We start from the raw sequence: 24,437 nt of genomic DNA on the forward strand, positions 1-24,437 counted from the left end.
CCTACTCATTGATTAATATCAATGTCACAGGCAGAAAGTGACTTGTGGCAATGTATTGCTACTGTATACGGCACACTGATGAGCTAGATACGAGTAAATAAAAACAGCAACAGCATAGATGTACTTCTATTTTCTTCCTGGGACAGAAGAAAGACCCGTGCAAATACCTGTCCAGACTGATATTTGAAAAACAATGAATCAAAAAGAGACGGGTTCTGGTACACCCAAGTGTAAAAGAAGCTTGAGGCTTGTAGCTCAAAAATTCCAGGATAAAAAGCTTCTTGAGTGATCGGTGTAATACGAAATGAAGTGCCGTGGAAATAGTTTAACTGTCCATTTCCTTTTAGATTCCAGGAAATAGCCCTAAAAAGGTGATAGTATTCATTACTGAGAGAAGATGAACAATAGCTACATATAACTGTGTGCATGTATAAAAATAAATCAGGGTGCTAAAATGTCTTCAGTGGTCTGGAATTTCTAAGTCAACATTGCATGCGCCATTGTTTATAAACGTGAGAGAGTGACGTGTTGCATGACTCATTTGTGATTCAATGGTGTGATCCTTAAAATGTATAGCTTTAACCTAATATTCAAAACAAGATCTAAACTCAATTTGAGAATATTTCAGTGAAAACTAACCGGACTCCCAATGAACTGCTGAGCAGTCTGATACATGAATCAATCAATAAGATCAGTTATTAACCAATAGTACATTAATTGATACAGCACTTCTAAGCTATAAGGAATAAGCTTCAATTAATAACCTACATCTCTTGTCCAAGATGTAGGCTAAAGTTGAGTAACCTGATAGACATTCAAACTGCTGAGTGTTCATTGGGGGGGGCATCCTGCCATTTTCCATTGAAACTTTGTATGGAATTAGGGCTGGGGTTGTTTTCATTCATACCTTCCATTGCGCATATCGTGTTGCCTCATGTTCTTGATGAAGTGAACCTTCTTGAAGCTCTTTGGTCGAGGTGAACCTGAGAGGGTTCGGCATCTAAAAACAGACCAAATAAATAAGACTGATCAAAACAAAATGTGATTAAGTGGGATCCATTTGAGCCGTAAAGACAACATATATTTTTACAACTCTAAACAGAGAGACGGAGCCAGACCAATACATTACCGCCGCGGCATGACGTCCCCACCATCACTACCCCCACAGGACATAAAAGTACCCCACAAATCAAACTGAAGTGATATTACAGCCCCCCCCCCCCCCCACCCCCCCAATGTCATTATCTACCTAAATACTTCCCAGGCCAAAGCTGTTATTGACTTGTCAAGTACAGCTCTAAAATGAGAGGAAAATATGAGCAAGCCAAACTTATGTTTCGGGGTTGCCGTGTTGTGCGGTCTGTGACAGTTGTTGCTATACAGTACCTGCGTAGAGGGGCGTTCTCCTCAATGTCTTCCAGTGTCTCCAAGGAGGAACGCTGAGAGATGAGCCTCCGTCTGTGGAGAAAAGGAAAGAAGAAGAGAGGGCAGGGGGAGAAGGAGAGAGAAATAAAGAAGCAGTTGTTAGGAAAGATGCTGGTATGGAATTTAACAAGCAACTTGCGGTGCTGCTAAACAGCTCTTACCTGGCCATGGAAGAGGAAAAGACTGGACACAATAAGCATTAGGCCTATTTCTAAGATTTTATTCTGCATTGCAAGATTTTTTTTGTGAAATACGATTTCTAAATTTGGTCATTAATTTGATAATGATTATGCATATGAATATCCTGGGCTTACCATGACAAAACACCATTATATGAGTATTGGACAACCTCTGAGAAATCGGCAACACGGTCCTGTTCTGAACGCAAATATTAAAATCATTGAAGATCTAAAAGCAACGACAATCATTTTCATAGTTCTTTAACAGTCTGGAGAATGAATGAGTAGCCTACTAGACCTCATGTGCCTCCAGGTCAGATTTGAGGCATAGCTAAAACGTCCAGTGTGCTGTGCTGCCTCTTACAAAGCAGAGCTGTAGTCACTGAATCAAGTAATCCCTGACATCAACACTGCCCGGCTGCCGTCGTCAATGACCACTGTTGTGTTCGAAATTCTGACCGGCAGCCTCTGTGTGAGATCATGTAGAACAATCTAGAGCCAGGCACTGGTTGGTTGGTAAATGAGAGGATAAAGACAAGGGCTGATTCTGAAAGCATTTTCTCATGTAGAACTGTTTCCTCACAGACAGGCCTTTCTTTCACACTTGGGTTGCATAACTGAACCAGGCAGAGCCATATCTATTAGGCTATTTCTATATTTATTTTATTTAACTAGGCAAGTTGGTTAAGAACAAATTCTTATTTACAATGACGGACTAGGAACAGTGGGTTAACTGCCTTGTTCAGGGGCAGAACGGCAGATTTTTACCTTGTCAGCTCGGGGATTCGATCTAGCAACCTTGGCCCAACGCTTTAACCACTAGGCTACCTGCCGCCCCTATATAATCAGCTGCCAGTCTTAGAAGTAGGCAGCCAGGCCTACTGAACATGTGAGATTAAGTCTATACAAGCTCGAGAAATGTAATCTGGATTTTTCTAGAGTAAGTCATAACCTTAATTATAAGGACAAAACAAGAATTACAATCCATCTCATGAACCATGGACTTAAATTCATGGTGGAAGAAAATAACTAGGGCCAGGCGTTTTTACCAGTATTTCCAGCATTGTCCACTAGTGTTGCTGCAGGTAGGAAATCCTAGGAAATGTTCTGATTATGGATACACTGATAAGATACTTGTCTATCCGTCCCTAACAATGGGAGTCGTTGTCCACAAAGCGGCATGGCAGGCTGTCTAGCTCCAGTCTATCCTTTCTTTGGATTGGTGGATACATGTAATTATATGAATACTTTTTGGAATATTCGATGAGGGTTGTTGACGTCGACTGCCTGTATTCATTGGAGAGAGATGCTATGCTACTAGCCTCATGCCATGAATATGCATAGCCATCTCGAGACAACTCCGATATAAAGTTTTTTTTTTCTCAAAGTTGCGGGGATGTCACGTTCTACTTGTTTCGGTACTCGTAAGAACCTAAGCATTATGAAACTTATATAACTTATATCCTTACTGGTGGGCGTAAAAACGCCCCCTGGCTGGAGTCAGGCAGATTTTCCGCCGAGTCGGGCCTCTCTTTAGCTGTCTCACAGGTTTTTGAGATCGGAGACAAAACCCCCATGTCGTTGCCTACACGGGGCATGCGGCCGTCACTGACGCTCGTTTAATGTGAGTGGGTCGGAGACGCAATCAATGCCCGGCGTACCCTACTTTCAAAATCCTAACATCGTGTAACGGTTAAGGTGTTGGCTTGTAATCGCGGGGACCTGGGTTTGAGTCCAGCTTAAACAAAGTGAGGTGTAGAATCACTGATGTACAAAAAGTATTCCCGCCCAAATAATTGGCTTTGGCTTTCAATATACTTTGTAACCATCATTGACTCAAGTGTTTCCTTTATTTTGGCAGTTACCTGTATGTCTCTGCACCTTCTCCCTGGAGAACATATTAACACGAACAGCTAGGCAATAGCAGCCAGCTGAACAAATACAGGCCTCTCACTCTGTTACAAACATAGCAGTGACCATGACCTGGTTCCAGGTACTCCATGACAAATGATTAGGTTCACTCAATTACCGATGGCCTACTACACCATCTCTGTTTTTGAGTAGAGGACAAAAAAGTCTTAACTCGGAGGCACCTTTCCTTTTTTTAATGTTTTTGGACAGAATTCAAGTTTTTCTTTCACAGTTCGTACGGTACACATCTGAGGAACTGAGCTCTCTGAAAATCCAGCTGGCATGAAAACTAGTTTCCACAGTTCAGCGGGACACTAGGATTTTGATCCAGCCACTGTAGATGAGCAACGGCAGGCCAGCCAGGACATGGTTTTTGGCAAAGGACAGTTTCCACACCAGTGTAAACTGTGGACACAATAACACACAGACCAGATCACTCATTCACTTCAGACAAAAACTCTGACGCGACCAGCTAATGGATGTTAAACTGAGGGTAAGGTTGGATGTTGGATCAATAGAATCCAATGGTCTGACGTTAACGAGGACTGGTCAGACTCAGAAGCTTCAACGCAGAGCGCAGGCTACTTCGGATTCTTGCCTCCTTCAACGTTGAAAGAACAACATTGGCATCTGTTAGTAGAGCTGCCAATGAAAGACCCTATTTGTCTGTGTCTTTGTTGCCTCAAGTGGTTGTTTTCAAGCCCTGTTCAAATTAACAATGAATCATTTCAAGCAAGGTCAATAATCAATCTTTACAATAAACGTAAAAACAAAATCCATATGTAACCTGTCTGCTATGCTTGCCGTTTTTAGGTTACGGAGCAGTAGTGCTCTAGAATATTAAAATTGTTTCACATGCACGCCCATTGGCAGCCTGCCATGGACATTGCCTTCCCGTTCCACTGTCGGGTGACGGAGTGGAATTAAATAGGTCGTTCCACCAATTCGGTGCCTTTTGAAAGATACAACTTGGTCAAAATAACATTTGATTTCACCTAATTGTAACATTCTGTCAAAAAGAGCACATGTTCAACTTCATAAGAAACACCAAAGATAAAGGAGGACCAAGGCACTCCTCATATAATTAATTAAAATGCCTTTATTTGTATGGCATGTTCAATGGAACCAAGATTTTAAAAACTCTCTCGCTTTGGCGTTATGGCCTTAGTCAGGGAGTATGAACACATTTCCCCAACAAGAGGTTAAATAAAAACATTACTATAGTAAGTGCATATTAAAGGCCCAGTGCAGTGTCCACAAATATTTTACTGTGTTTTATATATATATTTCCACAATGAGGTTGGAATAATACTGTGAAATTATACAAATTATGATGATGCGCTTTTTGTGTAAGAGCTGTTTGAAAAGAATGCCTGAAATTTTAGCCTGCTTAGGTGGGATAGAATTTTGGCCTGCCTGGTGACATCACCTCTTTGCCAATAACAGCAAACGATCAGTTTTCCCCTCCCCAGTCCCAGGCAGTCCTATCAAAACTCTTTGCTAAGAAGCTATTTGTTTCTTTGTTTTCAATGAAAATGGTCAAAATCACAGTAAGGTCATTGTTACCCAGAAATTATTTGGATACTGAGATAAAAACGTCTGCATTAGACATTTAAGTGCAAAATAAAGTAACAGGGTTGACCATAACAGGGTTGACCATAACAGGGTTGACGATTTCATCTTAAATCAGCTATAAATCCCCTTGTGACAGGGGGAATGGAAGCTTGTTGTGTGCAACCGGGAGGCACAATTGAATGCTTCACAAAAATGTTAAATTGAAAAATAATGTCTAGCCTGTCTATCTATGGGTAACAGGGTTGATGTGTTATGCTCGACCCGCTCAATTTTCCACCACAAAATGGCCAGACATATTCACCATATTAAAACGAGAGTTCAGTTCACGTAATAGGGTTGACCTTAAAAACGAGGGCAGACGTAAATGAATCACATGAAATAAATAATCTCCAGAAATGACTGTCAAACCAACAAAATAACTACGGCTTTATAACGATGGAGAGAAATGTTGGGGTTAAGTAGCTAGTAGTGCATAAGTAACAGACCTTCTCAAAGACAATAAGCTAGCTAGCTAACTTTAACGTTATGCCTTACTGTAACCTAACGCTACTACGTTACCGACAGTATTGGACATTTTGAAGACTTCTGTTTGCAAGTCCATAACTATGGATGTTATTATTATTACACTTTCTGATCTAGACTCTTTTGTTGGATCTGATTTTCGTTCAACCAGGGGAGTGTGCAAAAGGGTGCCAATAAACCCAAATGTATATTGTTCAAGACACAGAACCGTGTGGTTAGTTGCCCCCGCACCTCTCTGATTCAGAGGGGTTGGGGTTAAATGCGGAAGACACATTTCAGTTGAATGCATTCAGTTGTACAACTGACTAGGTATCCCCCTTTCCCAGTGGCTTGACATAAAGTAAAACACTGAATCCATTTCGTCCTCCATCCCTTAAAATAGCATGTAGTTTAGGGTGAGAAACGGTGCAACTAGCATTGTGGAACTTGAACTAGTGAACTTGTACTCAGAGATCCATTTTGGAACTAAGGAGTAATCCATGCTGACTAGCTTGTCTCGAGACTCATTACCAGTAATGTTTTGATTATGGTGGCGTTTTTAACCATATCCTACAGCTGCTTGGAGCTTTTGCTTACAGTTCAAATCTCAAGGGTTTTAGAGGAAAACTAGCCTAAGTATGCTGCTTACATAAACATGTGATTATGCCAGCTATGACATCACCAAACAACAATCAACCTCCTAACCTAAAGGATATGACTCATTCACACAAAACTGCAAAGGACCAGACCATTGTAATGGCTTATACTGCATGTGGTTTCTCTGCTATGGCTTCATAGTCTCCCCATAGTAGGCTTCTGAACACAACGAGAACTTCTGAAAAATGGTTTAAAACATGGGGAGACTTTGCAATGCACAATTGAATTAACTGCATTAAAAACTGTCAATCAACAACAATTTCTACGAAATAGATTTTGTGCAAACAATGCTCACTACGCTAAATATACATTTACATTTCAACCGGTTCAAACAGATCAACAGCTCAGGCGGACACACCTTTAGCAGCAAGACAGAGTGGGCGTCTTACACAATGCCTTTTCCATTCTAGCCTAATTTATGAGTCTAGGTTGAGCAGTAGAATACTGCAGCCTATGTAGACCCAGCCATCATCTGCGTGCATTGAAACCAGGGCACACCGAACAAGAGGATGGTTTTAAGCAGCCCTGAGCTCTGGTCTAGTATCTTTTGGCACTTGATCTGAGGGTTGGGGGCTGGGGATTGCTGGCTGGGAGCAGAAGCAGGACTGGAGGCCAAAAGAGAGAGAGAAGGGGGAAAGAGAGAGATAACGAGAAGTAAAAAGTAAAAAACACATTGACTCCAATGCTTCCCACACTTGTACCAAGTTGGCTGGATGTCCTTTGAGTGGTAGACCATTCTTGATACACACTGGAAACGGTTGAGTGTGGAAAAACCCAGCAACGTTGCAGTTCTAGAAAAACTGGTGCACCTGGCACATACCACCATAACCCGTTCAATGGCACTTAAATCTTTTGTCTTGCCCATTCACCCTCTGAATGGCACACAAACACAATCCATGTCTCAAGTCTTAAAAATCCTGGTTTAACTTGTCTCTTTCCCTTCATCTACAATGATTGAAGTAGATATAACAAGTGACATCAATAAGGGATCATAGCTTCCACCTGGTCAGTCTATGTCATGGAAAGAGCAGGTGTTCTTAATGTTTAGTACACACATGCACACACACACACGTTCAAAAGTTTGGGGTCATTTAGAAATGTCCTTGTTTTTGAAAGAAAAGCACATTTTTTGTCCATTAAAATAACATCAAATTGATCAGAAATACAGTGTAGACATTGTTAATGTTGTAAATGACTATTGTAGCTGGAAAAGGCAGATTTGTTTATGGAATATCTACATAGGCGTGCAGAGGCCTATTATTAGCAACCATCACTCCTGTGTTCCAATGGCACGTTGTGTTAGCTAATCCAAGTTTATCATTTTAAAAGGCTAATTGGTCATTAGAAAACCCTTTTGCAATTATGTTAGCACAGCTGAAAACTGTTGTCTGATTAAAGAAGCAATAAAACGGTCCTTCTTTAGACTAGTTGAGTAGCTTCAGAAAATCGGCAGTCTATTCTTGATCTGAGAAATGAAGGCTATTCCATGCGAGAAATTGCCAAGAAACTGAAGATCTCGTACAACGCTGTGTACTACTCCCCTCGCAGAACAGCGCAAACTGTCTCTAACCAGAATAGAAAGAGGAGTGGGAGGTCCCGGTGCACAACTGAGCAAGAGTACAAGTACATTAGAGTGTCTAGTTTGAGAAACAGACACCTCACAAGTCCTCAACTGGCAGCTTCATTAAATAGTACCCACAAAACACCAGTCTCAACGTCAACAGTGAAGAGGCGAATCCAGGATTTCTGCCGTTCTAGGCAGAGTTCCTCTGTCCAGTGTCTGTGTTCTTTTGCCCATCTTAATCTTTTCTTTTTATTGGCCAGTCTGAGATATGGCTTTTTCTTTGTAACTCTGCCATTGGAAAGAACTAACCAAAAAACAAAGCAAACTGAAATGCTATTTGGCCTTAGAGTACCTGACCACTCTGACTGACCTAAATTGAAGGAAAGCTTTGACTATGTACAGACTCAGTGAGCATAGCCTTACTATTGAGAGACGCTGCCGAAGGCAGACCTGGCTCTCGAAAGAAGGCAGGCTACAGTGAGGGAAAAAAGTATTTGATCCCCTGCTGATTTTGTACGTTTGCCTACTTACAAAGAAATGATCAGTCTATAATTTTAATGGTAGGTTTATTTGAACAGTGAGAGACAGAATAACAAAAAAATTCAGAAAAACGCATGTCAAAAATGTTATAAATTGATTTGCATTTTAATGAGGGAAATAAGTATTTGACCCCTCTGCAAAACATGACTTAGTACTTGGTGGCAAAACCCTTGTTGGCAATCACAGAGGTCAGACGTTTCTTGTAGTTGGCCACCAGGTTTGCACACATCTCAGGAGGGATTTTGTCCCACTCCTCTTTGCAGAACTTCTCCAAGTCATTAAGGTTTCGAGGCTGACGTTTGGCAACTCGAACCTTCAGCTCCCTCCACAGATTTTCTATGGGATTAAGGTCTGGAGACTGGCTAGGCCACTCCAGGACCTTAATGTGCTTCTTCTTGAGCCACTCCTTTGTTGCCTTGGCCATGTGTTTTGGGTCATTGTCATGCTGGAATACCCATCCACGACCCATTTTCAATGCCCTGGCTGAGGGAAGGAGGTTCTCACCCAAGATTTGACGGTACATGGCCCCGTCCATCGTCCCTTTGATGCGGTGAAGTTGTCCTGTCCCCTTAGCAGAAAAACACCCCCAAAGCATAATGTTTCCACCTCCATGTTTGACGGTGGGGATGGTGTTCTTGGGGTCATAGGCAGCATTCCTCCTCCTCCAAACACGGCAAGTTGAGTTGATGCCAAAGAGCTCCATTTTGGTCTCATCTAACCACAACACTTTCACCCAGTTGTCCTCTGAATCATTCAGATGTTCATTGGCAAACTTCAGACAGGCATGTATATGTGCTTTCTTGAGCAGGGGGACCTTGCGGGCGCTGCAGGATTTCAGTCCTTCACGGCGTAGTGTTACCAATTGTTTTCTTGGTGACTATGGTCCCAGCTGCCTTGAGATCATTGACAAGATCCTCCCGTGTAGTTCTGGACTGATTCCTCACCGTTCTCATGATCATTGCAACTCCACGAGGTGAGATCTAGCATGGAGCCCCAGGCCGAGGGAGATTGACAGTTCTTTTGTGTTTCTTCCATTTGCGAATAATCACACCAACTGTTGTCACCTTCTCACCAAGCTGCTTGGCGATGGTCTTGTAGCCCATTCCTTCCTTGTGTAGGTCTACAATCTTGTCCCTGACATCCTTGGAGAGCTCTTTGGTCTTGGCCATGGTGGAGAGTTTGGAATCTGATTAACTGATTGCTTCTGTGGACAGGTGTCTTTTATACAGGTAACAAACTGAGATTAGGAGCACTCCCTTTAAGAGTGTGCTCCTAATCTCAGCTCGTTACCTGTATAAAAGACACCTGGGAGCCAGAAATCTTCCTGATTGAGAGGGGGTCAAATACTTATTTCCCTCATTAAAATGCAAATCAATTTATAACATTTTTGACATGTGTTTTTCTGGATATTTTTGTTGTTATTCTGTCTCTCACTGTTGAAATAAACCTACCATTAAAATTATAGACTGATCATTTTTGTCAGTGGGCAAACGTACAAAATCAGCAGGGGATCAAATACTTTTTTCCCCTCACTGTATGTGCCCACAAGATGAGGTGAAAACTGAGCTGCACTTCCTAACCTCCTGGCAAATGTATAACCCTATTAGAGAGACATATTTCCCTCAGATTACACAGACCCACAAAACAAATCCAATTTTGATAAAGTCCAGCAAGAGTTGTGACCACCAGTGAAGCACAAACACTCTTGTAAATACAAACTATATTTATTGGTCTATTTATTTTCCCTTTCATACTTCAACTATTTGCACATTGTTACAAAACTGTACATAGCCAGTAATATAACATTTCAAATGTCTATATTATTTGAAACTTTTGTGAGCATTGGGGTGGCAGGTAGCCTAGAGGTTAAGAGCGTTGGGCCAGTAACTTATTATTGCTTTTCACTTTTGTTTATTATCTAGAGAGTGAGAGAGACAGAGAGATGAAAGAGAAAGAATGTCTAGTCTGGTGCCCTTGGGAGAGGAAGTGGAGGATAGAAAACGAGAGAAAGGAGAGCCTGGCCGGGCAGCGTCTCTGAAAGACTGGGCATCCTGCCTTTCCTTTCCCAGCCAGGGTTCTCTGAACCTGGCCACGTTTCCACCAAGCTGCTGCCCTGAGAAAACAAACCAGGCACTGTGGGACTCCCATCTATGATGCGCCTGTGGAAAATGTGGCCAGGGTCTAGCAACAGGTCGCCTATAGTTAGCTTATAATTCAGTTTACACGGGCTTCCTTCTCTGACTGACCGCATTCCATAACCTGTGGGGGTTTAGCTAATAAATCATGGTACTGTAACTCAGGCTCACTACATGGCTAACTAATGCAATGAGAAGCCCCCTACGCAAACTTAAGTCATCGTAACACCTTCAAGAGAAATATATTGCAGTAAGCTGATGAATTAAACTTTGTGTAAAATACTGTTGGGGTTGATAAAAACACATGAATTCTGCTTTTAAAAAAAAAATGTTTTTAACAAAACATAAACCATCTGTAAGGTCTTTGTTAATATAACAACTTCATAACACATTCATTATCAAATGGCATGTTTTACGCTACATGTACTTCTCACAATTAAGATATGGCATTAGCTCATGACGGACTTCAGGGGCAGTCTGACTAATGTCACTTCGATGAAGTCAAAAGGTGAACTAAACGCTACACAATGGCTTCGTGAATGCGTTGTCCTGTGATGTCTGGCAGTTGCAAGACGTGGAGTGTCTCCATCGTGGAGTGGCCTGAGAGTGTAGTGTATCTAACAGCATTTTCTGACACAGCGAGAGAAAGAGAAGACTGTTCCTGACATCTCTCCTGCAGTGGCGAGAGAGAGAGAGAGTCAGCCTCATATTTCCCTGTGCTCTGGTCTACTCTACAGAGTAAACAACGGTATGGAATAAAAGGCCTCCGTGGGCCGGTGTATTTGGGAGTGCTGGGTTACAGGATGTTTATATCGCATAGGAGAGGGCAAGGCGGCAGGTGCTGGGCCGCTTTAGAAAGACATACACATCCAACGGATTATGGGGAGAAAATACACATAACCTCAGCTCCAGAATAAACAATCCAGAATAAACAATAGGCCTACCTGGGCAGCATTAGCTCTATATACTGTGCTGTGCAAACCAATAGGCTATATTGTCAGTTAGCCCTCACTTAATTGGCCATGTTAGGTAACAAGTAGATTACCAGTTCTCCAGATAATAAACATTTGTCTGAAGTGATGAGGTCTGTGAAAGGAACTAGGCCACAGCTTTTCAGCCGTTCAGGCCTTCATCTCCATGCCTGTCAAGTAGTAGTCACGGTGGGACTGAATCTGCACGGGGGAGAAAAAGTCACCCCTTCCTCCCTTCCGGACATGCCTTTACTTGTTTGATCTCTCACACGGTTTCAGTGCCATCCCTAACATGTTTTACAAGTTGTGTTTAAAGGACGTGCATCATACTGTTAAGGCAGGCTAATGGAAATGATGGCATAACGGTTAACCGTTTCCACCTAATCCTGTTGCTATGCAACGTTGATTCCACTTGATTCCATGGGCCACCGCATGTGTATTGGTGTATTAATGAATCTCGGCACACAAGTGTATAAGTCGCTCATTGGTCTTTGCTGTATGTCTCTTTATTTTTTTATTTAACATGCCTTTAGCAGTACACTGACTAAAGACTTATGATGACCTTTGAGCAACCATACTACAATATGTGACAGGACGAACCCGTTCTGTTGTTTAAATGATCCCTGTTGATAAACGTTAACCTAGCCTAGCCCAGATCTGTGGATCACGTTTCTTGGCTTCACTCAACAAAAACCTGCATCAAGATAACACTTACCTTATGGCATTACCATAGCCTGTAGTGTAGTGTTGACACTACTGGGTTGCAATATTGTCGCATACGACCAGTGGCGGTTCTAGACCATTTCAACTGGGGGGGCCAAGCTGGGGCCAGTTGTACTGTTAGAGGGGCCAGTTACATTAGACGTTATTGTTGTCATATCGTTTTCTTCACTGCATTGCAGGCATTAGCAGGCAAAATACCATGTTCATAATCATCATTGTTGCCACTGTCTAATAACGGATGTAAAAAAATAATGATAGCAAAAATTAGTTATGTAAAAATTATTTTATACCCCACATTTAGGGGGGCCACAAGGGGGTCCAAAATTGTTGTCACAGGGGCACTGCCCACCCCTCCCCAGAACCGCTAGTGCATAGGACATGATGCCTAATTTGTGAGAGTGCTGTGTAAACACTGCCTGTGTGGGCTTCTGTGCCAGTAGTCTACCCAACATAGGCAACATTTATATACATAACAGTCCGTGTAAACTCCTTCACACCTCAATGAATGGAAACACTAACGTTACATGATGCAGAGATCTATAGTTACCTTGATCTCTGCAGTTCCAGTCCCGAGATGGCGATCGGTCCTCCCTCCAGACAGCAGACCTGGGAAGCCTGCCTGGAGTAGGCAGCAGGCACGACTCCCTGAGTGAAGGTCTGAAGCCTGCTTCTAGTCGCGGCTGGTACTACAGAGAAGGGCGAACTGAAAATCGAAGGGCCGAAAGCATCCCCTTCCGGATCTGTACATGCTGGAGCTGCAGCGGCGGGACCAATCCCAAAACTGGCTCGGGTGTTAGCAATCAGAGCCTGGTTTGCAATAGCGAGCGCCTGGGCGGCGGTGGGGGTTGCTACCGCAGCGCCACTACCAGCCGCGTACAGCGGGCGCTCTGCTGTGGAAACCAGGCTCTGTCTAGTCCTGGCCTCAATTGAATTATCCTCTTCGATCTGATCGTCGGCTTCATCTTGCACGGGTCGACCATCCAAAGAAATGTTACTGAGAAAAGAGAGCGCGGCTTGTCTCCTCCGAGGGTCTATGCGTTTCCGCGTATGCTCGATACTGGAATACTTGATCTGAAGCGTGGTTGTGGATGTATTGCTGCTCATGGCAGCCGCCATGGTCCACTTTCAGCTATACGAAGCTGCGAGCAGCGGTTTTGTCAAGATTACATTAAAAGTGTGTAAAGAGTGCTTATGTAGTTAGCAAATGTCAAATGCTTGTCTTTTAAGTGCAAGCGTTACACTGACTAAACACAGGATGGTCACGTGTGTGCAGTATTGTGAATTGTGGCAGAAAAAAATTGACCAATAAGCTTTCAGGGATACGTATGAAAGGTTTTTTTCCTCCCCTCGTCTATGGAATTACTTTTGTGCCTTTTTAATATCAAGCAAACCTTTTGAATTCGTGAATAAAATTCTTATTGCAAACAAAAATGATATTGAAAGCAAAACATTAACCCACAAGTATTGAGGTCAATTAAATAACTTAGCAAGGAAATCATTTTGAAAGGCAAGAACAAATAAATTGTAAATTAATGCGAAAAAAAATGGTTTTCATTTAAACATGTTCAACGATTGCAAAGAAACGCTTCCCTCTGCAATATGTTCTATCTTTGGTTACGTTACCCTGCCCGCCCTTTGTTTTAGCTGCCTTTTTTTTGTGTTTTCAAAGTTGGCACATTCATTCCATATAGGCGGGGTTTAAAGGGAGGCGTAGAAGATGCGTCTCTAATTGGTCAACTGGTTTTGGAATGACAGGTCATCCTTGATTTTTTCCCCCCTGTTTTTTAAACCTATTTAACTTTTCTATTTCGGATAAAAAGGTCTCAGTGGGTACTAGGTGGCTAGCTAACGTAAAATGTACGACAAGAAGGACATCGGGAAACATCCTAGGTAAGTGTCTTTTTTTTTTTTGGTATCTAAATTAGCATGGTTATATAATTGATATCACCGGTAGCAATCCAGATATGATGCACTGAACTTACTCTGAAGTTACTGTAGAGGTACAGTATGTGGCTATTCGAGAACAAGGGCACTACTAACCCTTTTCTAGCATAGTAATGGCCTAAAGGAGCCTACCATTCATTTCTACTAGTCCGAGGACTTTTCTGTTTAAAGGGCGAATTGGCTCTGGAAGCCAAAACAGCCAAATACTCCATATAAACATAAATCTATTCTCAATTGTGGTACGGTTCTAGAAACATAAATCCCTCTACTTTCATATCACATCAAAATAATTTCACAAATACAAAATACACACTTACAGAGGAGGAACTATAGGAGGAAGGGCTCATTCTAATGGCTGGAATGGAATCGAGTCAAACATAATTCCCTTCGTTACAACGAGCCCATCCTCCTATTGCTTCTCCCACCAGCCTCCTCTGGTGCACACTGCTTTTACCGGTTTTAACAGTTGCAGGCAACAGTATTTTTAAGTGACGTGTCTGTCTTCTGTTTACACACAGGTGTTTGGAGACCCAGATGGCTAATTAGCACAGGTAGCACTCTGTCTACTGTCCGTTTTCAGTAAACAAGCGCAGTAACATGGAAATATGGCAGCGTGGAAACTCTAACCCTAGAAAAGTGTGTATCAATTTAACCTTAATTTATTTATTGCCGATATGAAAGATAAGGTCCTAATGCTTCCAAAACCGTACCACAAGCAATGCGTGTTAGTATTCAAACCGAGCGTCGCGGCTCTTAACAAAATCCCCCCCTTCAGAAGATGTCTTTTGTCCAAAGACTTTTATGTGTAATGTATTGGAATTGAGTCATGATCAAGGCTAGCCCTTCTCATGACTCCAGTGTTGTATGGCTTTGGGCTCTCCAAAGCTATGGCACTACTATCTGAAAGTTTGTCATCAGAGTGTGATTGTACTCTAGACAATTATGTTTTGCATCTGTTCAGGAGTCTTATGGCTTGGGGGTAGAAGCTATTTAAGAGCCTCTTAGACCTATACTTGGTGCTCCGGTACCGCTTGCTGTACAGTAAAGTGAACAGTCTATGACCAGGGTGACGGGAGACAATTTTTAGGGCCTTCCTCTGACACCGCCTGGTATAGAGGTCGTGGATGGCAGGAAGCCTGGCCCCGGTGATATACTGGGCCGTACTCACTACCCTCTGTAGTGCCTTGCAGTTCGAGTGCTTTGAGAGGCTAGTTAAGGATCATATCACCTCTACCTTACCTGTCACCCTAGACCCACTTCAATTTGCATACCGCCCCAATAGGTCCACAGACGATGCATTCACCATCACAAGGCACAATCCCCTATCCCATCTGGACAAGAGGAATACCTACGTAAGAATGCTGTTCATTGACTACAGCTCAGCATTCAAAACCATAGTACCCTACAAGATCATCATTAAGCTTGAGGCCCTGGTTGTCAACCCAGCTCTGTACAATTGGGTCCTGAACTTCCTGACGGGCCGCCCCCAGGTGGTGAAGGTTGGAAACAACACCTCCACTTCGCTGATCCTCAACACTGGGGCCCCATAAGGGTGCGTGCTCAGCCCTCTCCTGTACTCCCTGTTCACCCATGACTGTATGGCCATGCACGCCTCCAATTCGGTCATCAAGTTTGCAGATGACACAACAGTAGTAGGCTTGATCACCAACAGTGACGAGACAGCCTATAGGGAGGAGGTGAAGGCACTCGGAGTGTGGCGTCAGGAAAACAACCTCTCCCTCAACGTCAACAAAACAAAGGATATTATCGAGGACTTCAGGAAACAGCAGAGGGAGCACCCCCCATCCACATCGATGGGACAGCAGTGGAGAAGGTGGGAAGTTTTAAGTTCCTCTGTGTACACATCACGGACAAACTGAAATGGTCCACCCACACAGACAGTGTGGTGAAGAAGGCGCAACAGCGCCTCTTCAACCTCAGGAGGCTGAAGAAATTTGGCTTGTCACCTAAAACCCTCACAAACTTTTACAGATGCAAAATTGAGAGCATCCTGTCGGGCTGTATCGCCACCTGGTACGGCAACTGCACCGCCCACAACCACAGGGCTCTCCAGAGGGTGGTGCGCTCTGCACAATGCATCACCGGGGGCACACTGCCTGCCCTTCAGGACACCTACAGCACCTGAGGTCACAGGGAGGCCAAAAAGATCATCAAGGACAACAACCAGCCGATCCACTGCCTGTTCACCCCGCTAACATCCAGAAGCCGAGGTCAGTTCAGGTGCATCAAAGCTGGGACGAAGAGACTGAAAAACAGCTTCTGTCTCAAGGCCATCAGACTGTTAAATAGCCATCACAAACACCGAGAGGCTGCTGCCTACATACAGACTTGAAATCATTGGCCACTCTAATAAATGGAACACTAGTCACTTTATAAATTCCACTTTAATAATGTTAGGGTTTGACCAACTATTTGTGTGCATATCCTATATAATATAACAATTTGTTTGCATAACCTATATAATATAACACAGATGCTATAATAATAAGTATATAAACTATAGATAATTGAGTACTGCTATATGTTAGAGGAAGTGGCTCATGTGATGGTGGGTCATGTGGACAGAATGCTGATGCTTTAAAACAGGGTTTTGCAAGAGCTTTTCTGTAGAATAACAGCAATACCAGGATCTGGGTGAAATGTATATGCAGGGGGGTGTAAGGGTTTTAGAGAACTGTGCATTGTGCAGTCACAAGATGAGACATCCGCCAGAGACAACGGCTACGCCAGGAAGCAGGAGTGCGTCTAGAGGTTGGGACCAACCTGCACGCCAACGATAGGCTGGAATAAGTCTAAACCATATTCTAGCCTCTACTATGACAGGCCGTCATGGAGAGGGAACTAAGTCTGTCCAGTATTTAAGGAAGAACTTGTGATGTCATACCAGTTCTCTGTCTGCCCTGCGTGGTGTTACAGGGAGCCCGTATATACGAACCACATATTTACCATTCAAGTGTTTGCATTAATTAAAGTACAAAGAAATCAGAAGTTACTATGTGCTGACTACTTTGTTCTGATACCAGATTTGAATTGACGTGACCTTACAATAATGATCTTTACATATTTTGCATTACTCATCCCATATGTATATACTGTATTTTATACCATCTATTGCATCTTGCCTATGCTACTCAGTCATTGCTCATCCATATAAACTCAGCAAAAAAAGAAACATCCTCTCACTGTCAACTGCGTTTATTTTCAGCAAACTTAACATTTGTAAATATTTGTATGAACATAAGCTTCAACAATTGAGACAAACTGAACAAGTTCCACAGACATGTGACTAACAAATTATATGTCCCTGAACAAAGGGGGGATCAAAAGTAACAGTCAGTATCTGGTGTGGCCACCAGCTGCATTTAAGTACCTCAGTGCATCTCCTCCTCATGGACTGCACCAGATTTGCCAGTTCTTGCTGTGAGATGTTACCCCACTCTTCCACCAAGGCACCTGCAAATTCCTAGACATTTCTGGGGGGAATGGCCCTAGCCCTCACCCTCCGATCCAACAGGTCCCAGACGTGCTCAACGAGTTCCGGGCTCTTCGCTGGCCATGGCGGAACACTGACATTCCTGTCTTGCAGGAAATCACGCACAGAATGAGCAGTATGGCTGGTGGCATTGTCATGCTGGAGGGTCATGTCAAGATGAGCCTGCAGGAAGGGTACCACATGAGGGAGGAGGATGTCTTCCCTGTAATACACAGCATTGAGATTGCCTGCAATGACAACAAGCTCAGTCCGATGATGCTGTGACACACCGCCCCAGACCATGACGGACCCTCCACCTACAAATTGATCCCGCTCCAGAGTGCAGGCCTTGGTATAACGCTCATTCCTTCAACGATAAACGCGAATCCGACATTCACCCCTGGTGAGACAAAACCGCGACTCATCAGTGAAGAGCACTTTTTGCCAATCCGGTCTGGTCCAGCGACTGTTGGATTGTGCCCATAGGCAACATTCTTGCCGGTGATGTCTGGTGAGGACCTGCCTTACAACAGGCCTACAAGCCCTCAGTCCAGCCAATCTCAACCTATTGCGGACAGTCTGAGTACTGATGGATGGATTGTGTGTTCCTGGTGTAACTCGGGCAGTTGTTGCCACCCTGTACCTGTCCCACAGGTGTGATGTTCAGATGTACCGATCCTGTGCAGGTGTTACACGTGGTCTGCCACTACGAGGACGATCAGCTGTCCGTCCTGTCTCCCTGTAGCTCTGTCTTACAGGCTGACTACACCGCTCGCATCGCGTGTGCGAACGTTGCAAAATACATTTTGAAATCTATATTATTCAAATATTGCACCCACACTGCTCACGCGCGCCAACGAGTGTCTGCGTTGCCAAGGGCTAAAATAGAAGTCAGTTCTATTTCTGACGCAGATCGTGCTGCAAGTCCTGCCTCTACCATCTCCTCATTGGTTTATAGAAGCAGGTACCCACATGCCATCTCCTCATTGGTTATACCCACGTGGGTGACTGAAAGACGAACGAGTTCAGTGGAGGTAATGCACCTAATTTATGAAAGTTTCCAATCGCAATATAAAGTCAAGAGAAGAAAAGGCCTGGACGGAAGAGAGATGACTAGAAACGATTCAGTTGACTGTTTTATGTGTGGATTAATTGTCGAAGTAGAGGACCTTGTGCATTTGAGGTAAAATAACAACTCAATGTTTTATATCCCAGGACAAATTAGCTAGCAACAGCAAGCTAGCTAAATAGGACAAATTAGTTCCCAAGTACAAGCTAGCTAGCTAAATTTCCATAAAGGTTTAATGCTTTTCGATCCTGTCCCCAAATTAATGTAATTGGTTCAGAGTGTGTTTTTGATATTTTAACTTGCGTGTCGTGATTGCGTTTGGTGTGGGGGGGACAAAATAAATGTATGCACGATGACGCAGCTGGTTTGGGTTCTGTGTTAGGTGTCTCACAGTACGAACATTGGAATTTATTGCCCTGGCTAGATCTGCAGTCCTCATGTCTCCTTGCAGCATGCCTAAGGCACATTCACACAGATGAGCAGGGACCCTGGGCATCTTTCTTATGGTGTTTTTCAGAGTCAGAAGAAAGGCCTCTTTAGTGTCCTAAATTTTCATAACTGTGACCTTAATTGCCTACCGTCTGTAAGCTGTTAGTGTCTTAACGACCGTTCCACAGGTGCATGTTCATTAATTGTTTATGGTTGCTTGAACAAGCATGGGAAATAGTGTTTAAACCCTTTCCAATGAAGATCTGTGAAGTTTTGGGTGATTTTTTATGAATTATCTTTGAAAGACAGGGTCCGGAAAAGGGAAGTTGCTGAGTTTATTTATATATATTCTTATTCCTTAGATTTGTGTATATTAGGTAGTTGTGGAATTGTTAGATATTGCTGCAGTGTCGGAACTAGAAGCACAAGCATTTTGCTACACTCGCAATGACATGTGTATGTGACCAATAAAATGCTAACCATGTGTGTGACCAATAAACTTTGATTTGATTCAAATAAAATTTTATTTGTCACATGCGCCGAATACAACAGGTTTAGACCTTACAGTGAAATGCTTGTTTACAGGCTCCAACCAATAGTGCGAAAAAAAGAAAAAAAAGTTGTGTGTGTGTGTGTGTAGGTAAGTAAAGAAATAAAACAACAGTACAAAGACATTTTAAAATAAGAGTAGCAAGGCTATATACAGACACCGGTTAGTCAGGCTGATTGAGGTAGTATGTACATGTAGGTATGGTTAAAGTACTATGCATATATGATGAACAGAGTAGCAGTAGAGTTTAAAAAAGGGGTTGGTGGGTGGCGGGACACAATGCAGTTATCCAATGTGCGGGAGCACTGGTTGGTCGGGCCAATTGAGGTAGTATGTACATGGATGTATAGTTAAAGTGACTATGCATATAAGATATAAACAGAGAGTAGCAGCAGCATAAAAGAGGGGTTGGGGGGGGGGGCACACAATGCAAATAGTCCGGGTAACCATTGGTTACCTGTTCAGGAGTCTTATGGCTTGGGGGTAAAAACTGTTGAAGCCTTTTTGTCCTAGACTTGGCACTGAGATGCAGTGCCTTAGACTGCTGTGCCACTCAGGAGCCTGACACAAGTAGGTATCCTATAGTATGTTGGTCTACTACTACCTGGATAGGTAGGAGGTGGAGGTTGGAAGCATAGAGGTAGAGAATATCTACATTATGGATGCAAGTCATTACTTTGCACTGATTCTCCCTGTAGGCAGTACCAATATAGGTTTAACCTAAAAGTCATGTGACTGTCCGTTTCATCCCAATTCTCCACCCTGCACTTGCACACTTTTCTTGCAAGGATTTAATCATGCTGGAAACTCCATCCACCTAATGCTTACACACCTATCCTATGCTTTTAAATCCATGACGAGGTGTGTGCAAGTGCACACTTCTGGAGAAGGGTAGAGAAGTGGGACGTAGCCCTTGTGTGCTCTCTCAACCACCTCTGTCTAGCCCTGTAGCTGAAGCCTACAGCAATATTCCGATTTTAAGTGCTACTCTACGGCATGGTAGTGTTTACAGTAGAGTTTAAATGGAAATATATTCTTATTGTAGTTTCATCCCCCACCCGTGAGTTCTTGTAAATTACATTTTGTTTGTTGCAAGTCAATTTTCCGTTTGTATATTTTGGCAATTGCCAACACTACAGTAACACCTAATTGAACTACAATAAGACCATACTTGAGTGAATTAATGTTTGTGACAACGAGCACACATTTATCATGAACAATAACAAAAAATGTCAACTTTATTTGAATTGCAACTTGTGCACTTATCATTAGTTGTACATTGATAACCTGTAATAGGTTTCCATTCATGTTAACATTTTTGCATAATTTGTGCTAATTTATTCCACAGGCGGTTCTGGCTGATGACCTGTCTCCATAGCTGAGAGAAGCCAAGGAGGAATATCACTTCGTTCCCAACAATACTGCTAATATTTCTAACTGTACCGATGAGAAAGAGTAGGGCAGACTTATACAATACAGAAATGTTCTTGTTCTTTAGTGAAGTTCTGCCAATCATATGTTGGAAACCATTATCAAGGAAAACTAGTTGAACACTTTTCGTGGAAATTGTCATCTGTTTCTTGAACACCAGTGACTCTTCTAAGGACAATAATAACTCTTACCTGTAGGAAAATGTCTAAATGTACAATAAGGAGTATATCGTTAATAAAATAATTGATGGGTTAATTGTGGATGGACATGACAATTAACTAACACTTCTCTGCTTCTGATTTTCCAGTCGACATTAACAAGGAAAAACGCTATACACAACTGTTTCTCCAAGAACTAGCTCAAAGAATGTTAAGGTTATGTCCATCTATTCATATTTGACAAATACACAACTTGGATATATTGTTATATATTTTTTTTCTAAACACATCAATCCATATAAGCATGGATTGATGTGTTTAGAAAAGTTGTTTTTGGTTACGTTGCACTGCAGCTATCTAGCAAAAGTACCACAGTCATATCAAAGATAGACGACAGCCTGTCGTTTCCAATGGGAGCAAATTAATCATAATGGTCAGAATAAGCAAGGAGGTGAGCAGAGTCAAGTACAAACTAGCGAGAGGCTATTGGCGTGTTCTAGCATGTATTTGCATATTTCTGTTAGGGAACGCATACTTTGTGAATTGTGTGTGTGCCTTCACTCAGTTTACCCTTGCACTTCTAAACAAAGAAATGTTTTAAAACTTTGGCAAAGGGTAAAGTCTACAAAACTTTGTCCACTCTGTTCGTAACAGATTTTAGTTTTGGAAACAGAAAACTATTGAGAACAAATGATTAATTGATAATAAATTTAGCAGAATTTCGGCTGAAATCCACCTCGCTCCGTCTTCTCCCACTGCCGGCCAGTGGGTTTCCTCTCACCATCATATTTGGTAGTGAGTGGAAACGCCAACCGGATGCTTCACATGTATACATCCAGTGAAATATCTATCTCCTTGTTGTATCTTTGGTCAGATGTGTGAATCACCTTGCTACCTAGCTTCTTAACCTGTTAGCTAGCTAACATAGGTGACGTTTAGGTGCTGAAGATAATAGTTCAGGGGATACAATCAACACATCTAACTTCTGGAATTATCAATTAAGCTACTTTATACAGTAACAAACCAGTTGCTAGCAAGTTACCTGGGCGCAGGGTAGCCTATCTAACCTACATGTAGCTAGGATGTAAACAAACTGGCTCATTGGGCGAGGCTGACCGGTCACTCCAAAACCGGATGACCAATAGAGACTCAACATTTTAGGCTCCCTCTTAACCCCGCCTACATGGAATGAATGTGCAAAAACTTTGCAACAGCAAAGGTAGCGAAAGCACATACAGAACAGTGAGACAGGTATTTTACAAGATGTATAAATGTGAAGGATACGGTTGGCGTTTCCACTCACTGCCAAATATGATGGTGAGAGGAAGCCCAGTGGCCGGAAGTAGGAGAAGATAGCGTTAGGCTAACGTTCTGCACATTTTCTTATTGATTTAAACATTTGATCTCAATACAGTTTTCTGTTTCCAAAACTAGAATCTGTTGCGAACAGAGTGGACAACATGTTGTAGACTTTACCCTTTGCCAAAGTTTCAAAAAAATGGTTTCGTTAAGGAAAGCATAGGGCGTATTGAGTCGTTACACACATGCACGTCACCGAGTAGGCATTCCCTAACGGAAATGCAGGCTAGAATGCCCCAAAAGTCCCTCGATAGCTGGTGCTTGGCTCGGTCCACCTCTTTGCTTGTTCTGCCCATTATGATTAATTTGCTCCCATTGGAAATGACAGGCTGTGGTCTGTCTTGGGTTAGTTATAAAAAATATTTGGCGAAAGCAAAGGGATTGGTAACATAAGCAAAGCTAGAAAAACTTGCAGGCAAAGACGGGATGGTTTCACTGAAAACTATTTTTTGGGGAAACTATAGTGTGCTTTGGTGTCATATTGTGGAAGTAATTGGTTAAACAACCTCTACATTCTATCCTAATCCCCTAGGCTACCAAGACCTCAAAGCATAAATATTGAACATTTACTGCATGGAAGTCTCTAAAATAGCTACATTTGAATCTGTAAAACAACAGACCTTGATATTGAAAATAAGTGGGCTGCGCATTTTTTTGGAGCAATGGAACCGTTGCGGTATAAACATAGAGAAAGATAGAGGACTGATCTTTATATCTGTGCCATTATAGCTTCTGCGATAGCAAGGGCAGAGCCATTGAGGCTACAACCCATAGGAATCCCTACCCAGCTGACTAATTTGACTACTTTAAAACGGTGGAAGCCCTCAATGGCGCTGCCCCTGCTAAAACAGACTTTTGGCCACTAGAGGCCTCTATCCTTCTCTATGGGTATATCGGGGTTGTCATTGCTTCGCCCACCTAGCAAGGAGTTTTTGTATGAAGGTCAATGACATTTACATTTAAGTCATTTAGCAGACGCTCAATGAGAGAGGTTTATTTGATCGAATAGTGTCGTAATACTTAAGTTTTACGAGTGTACTGATATAAGTAGGACCCGTGACATCCCGGCAACTTTTAGAAAAAACACAGTGTTGGAGTTGTCTCGAGATGGCTATGCATATTCATGACATTAGGCTAGTAGCATAGCATCTCTCTCCATTAAATACAGGCGGTTGACGTCAACAACCCTGATCGAATATTAAAAAAATTACAATAATGAGATGTATCCACCAATCCAGAGAAAGGATAGGTGGGAGCAAGACAGCCCGCCGTGCCGCTTTGTGGACAACGACTTCCATTGTTAAGGTGAAGGGACATCTTGTCAGTATATCCATAGTCTTCGGTTGCATCCGTTTTCATGGACCAACATCACATGCGCACTAGCACTCAGTGCTCACAGGGAGAAGACATTGGATGAAAATATTGGATGAAAATAAAATGATAATATCTTCAGCTGTGAGTGACAGGGGAAAAAAATTGGCCTCAGCAACCGTTATTTGAATAATTCAATGGATGTTTTGCGCACAAAGGTGATGACTAAAGTGTTTTATTAGGAATCCTGGCGTCAGTTAAACTGCAGTACAGAAGCAACACTGTAGGAGCAGTTGAAACGGTGCTTCCAGACCAGAACCCTGGCCCCTTGAATGGAACCTGCAGTGTTTCCAAAATATGCAATTCTGCAACATTTGCGCCATCTGTCTGCTTTACCTGGTTTAGTCTGATTTAGTAGTCAGGTTAGGACATTTTTAGACTAAATATGCCAATATCACAATACTGCAGTTATACACCAATACAAAATAGTGCTAATTTCACTGAGTCTGCAT

General features: G+C 42.6%; 1 protein-coding gene and 1 long non-coding RNA gene across 5 annotated transcripts in view; one reads left to right on the forward strand and one right to left on the reverse strand.

Moving 5' to 3' along the window:
* Positions 1-13,317, reverse strand: part of LOC115169557 (CDK5 and ABL1 enzyme substrate 1) — a 30,567-nt gene extending 17,250 nt beyond the window's left edge. For 2 of the 4 annotated variants that reach the window (XM_029725284.1, XM_029725283.1), the window contains exons 1-3: positions 12,729-13,317; positions 1,387-1,458; positions 908-1,000 (exon numbers count right to left, since the gene is read on the reverse strand). In XM_029725284.1, coding sequence (XP_029581144.1) covers positions 908-1,000; positions 1,387-1,458; positions 12,729-13,297 — 734 coding nt within the window. In that variant the 5' untranslated portion in view covers positions 13,298-13,317. Of the gene's footprint in view, positions 1-907; positions 1,001-1,386; positions 1,459-1,739; positions 2,242-12,173; positions 12,262-12,728 lie in introns of those variants that run through there. The other 2 variants (XM_029725286.1, XM_029725285.1) reach the window with 2 other exon arrangements.
* A 227-nt stretch (positions 13,318-13,544) lies between these two features.
* Positions 13,545-21,356, forward strand: LOC115169558 (uncharacterized). The gene is made up of 2 exons (XR_003870883.1): positions 13,545-14,071; positions 21,015-21,356. It is a non-coding gene; the product is annotated as an uncharacterized LOC115169558 (long non-coding RNA).
* The last annotated feature ends 3,081 nt before the right edge of the window (positions 21,357-24,437 follow it).

The sequence above is a fragment of the Salmo trutta genome, chromosome 31, assembly GCF_901001165.1.
Source record: "Salmo trutta chromosome 31, fSalTru1.1, whole genome shotgun sequence".
In the NCBI taxonomy this organism is placed as follows: Eukaryota; Metazoa; Chordata; class Actinopteri; order Salmoniformes; family Salmonidae; genus Salmo; species Salmo trutta.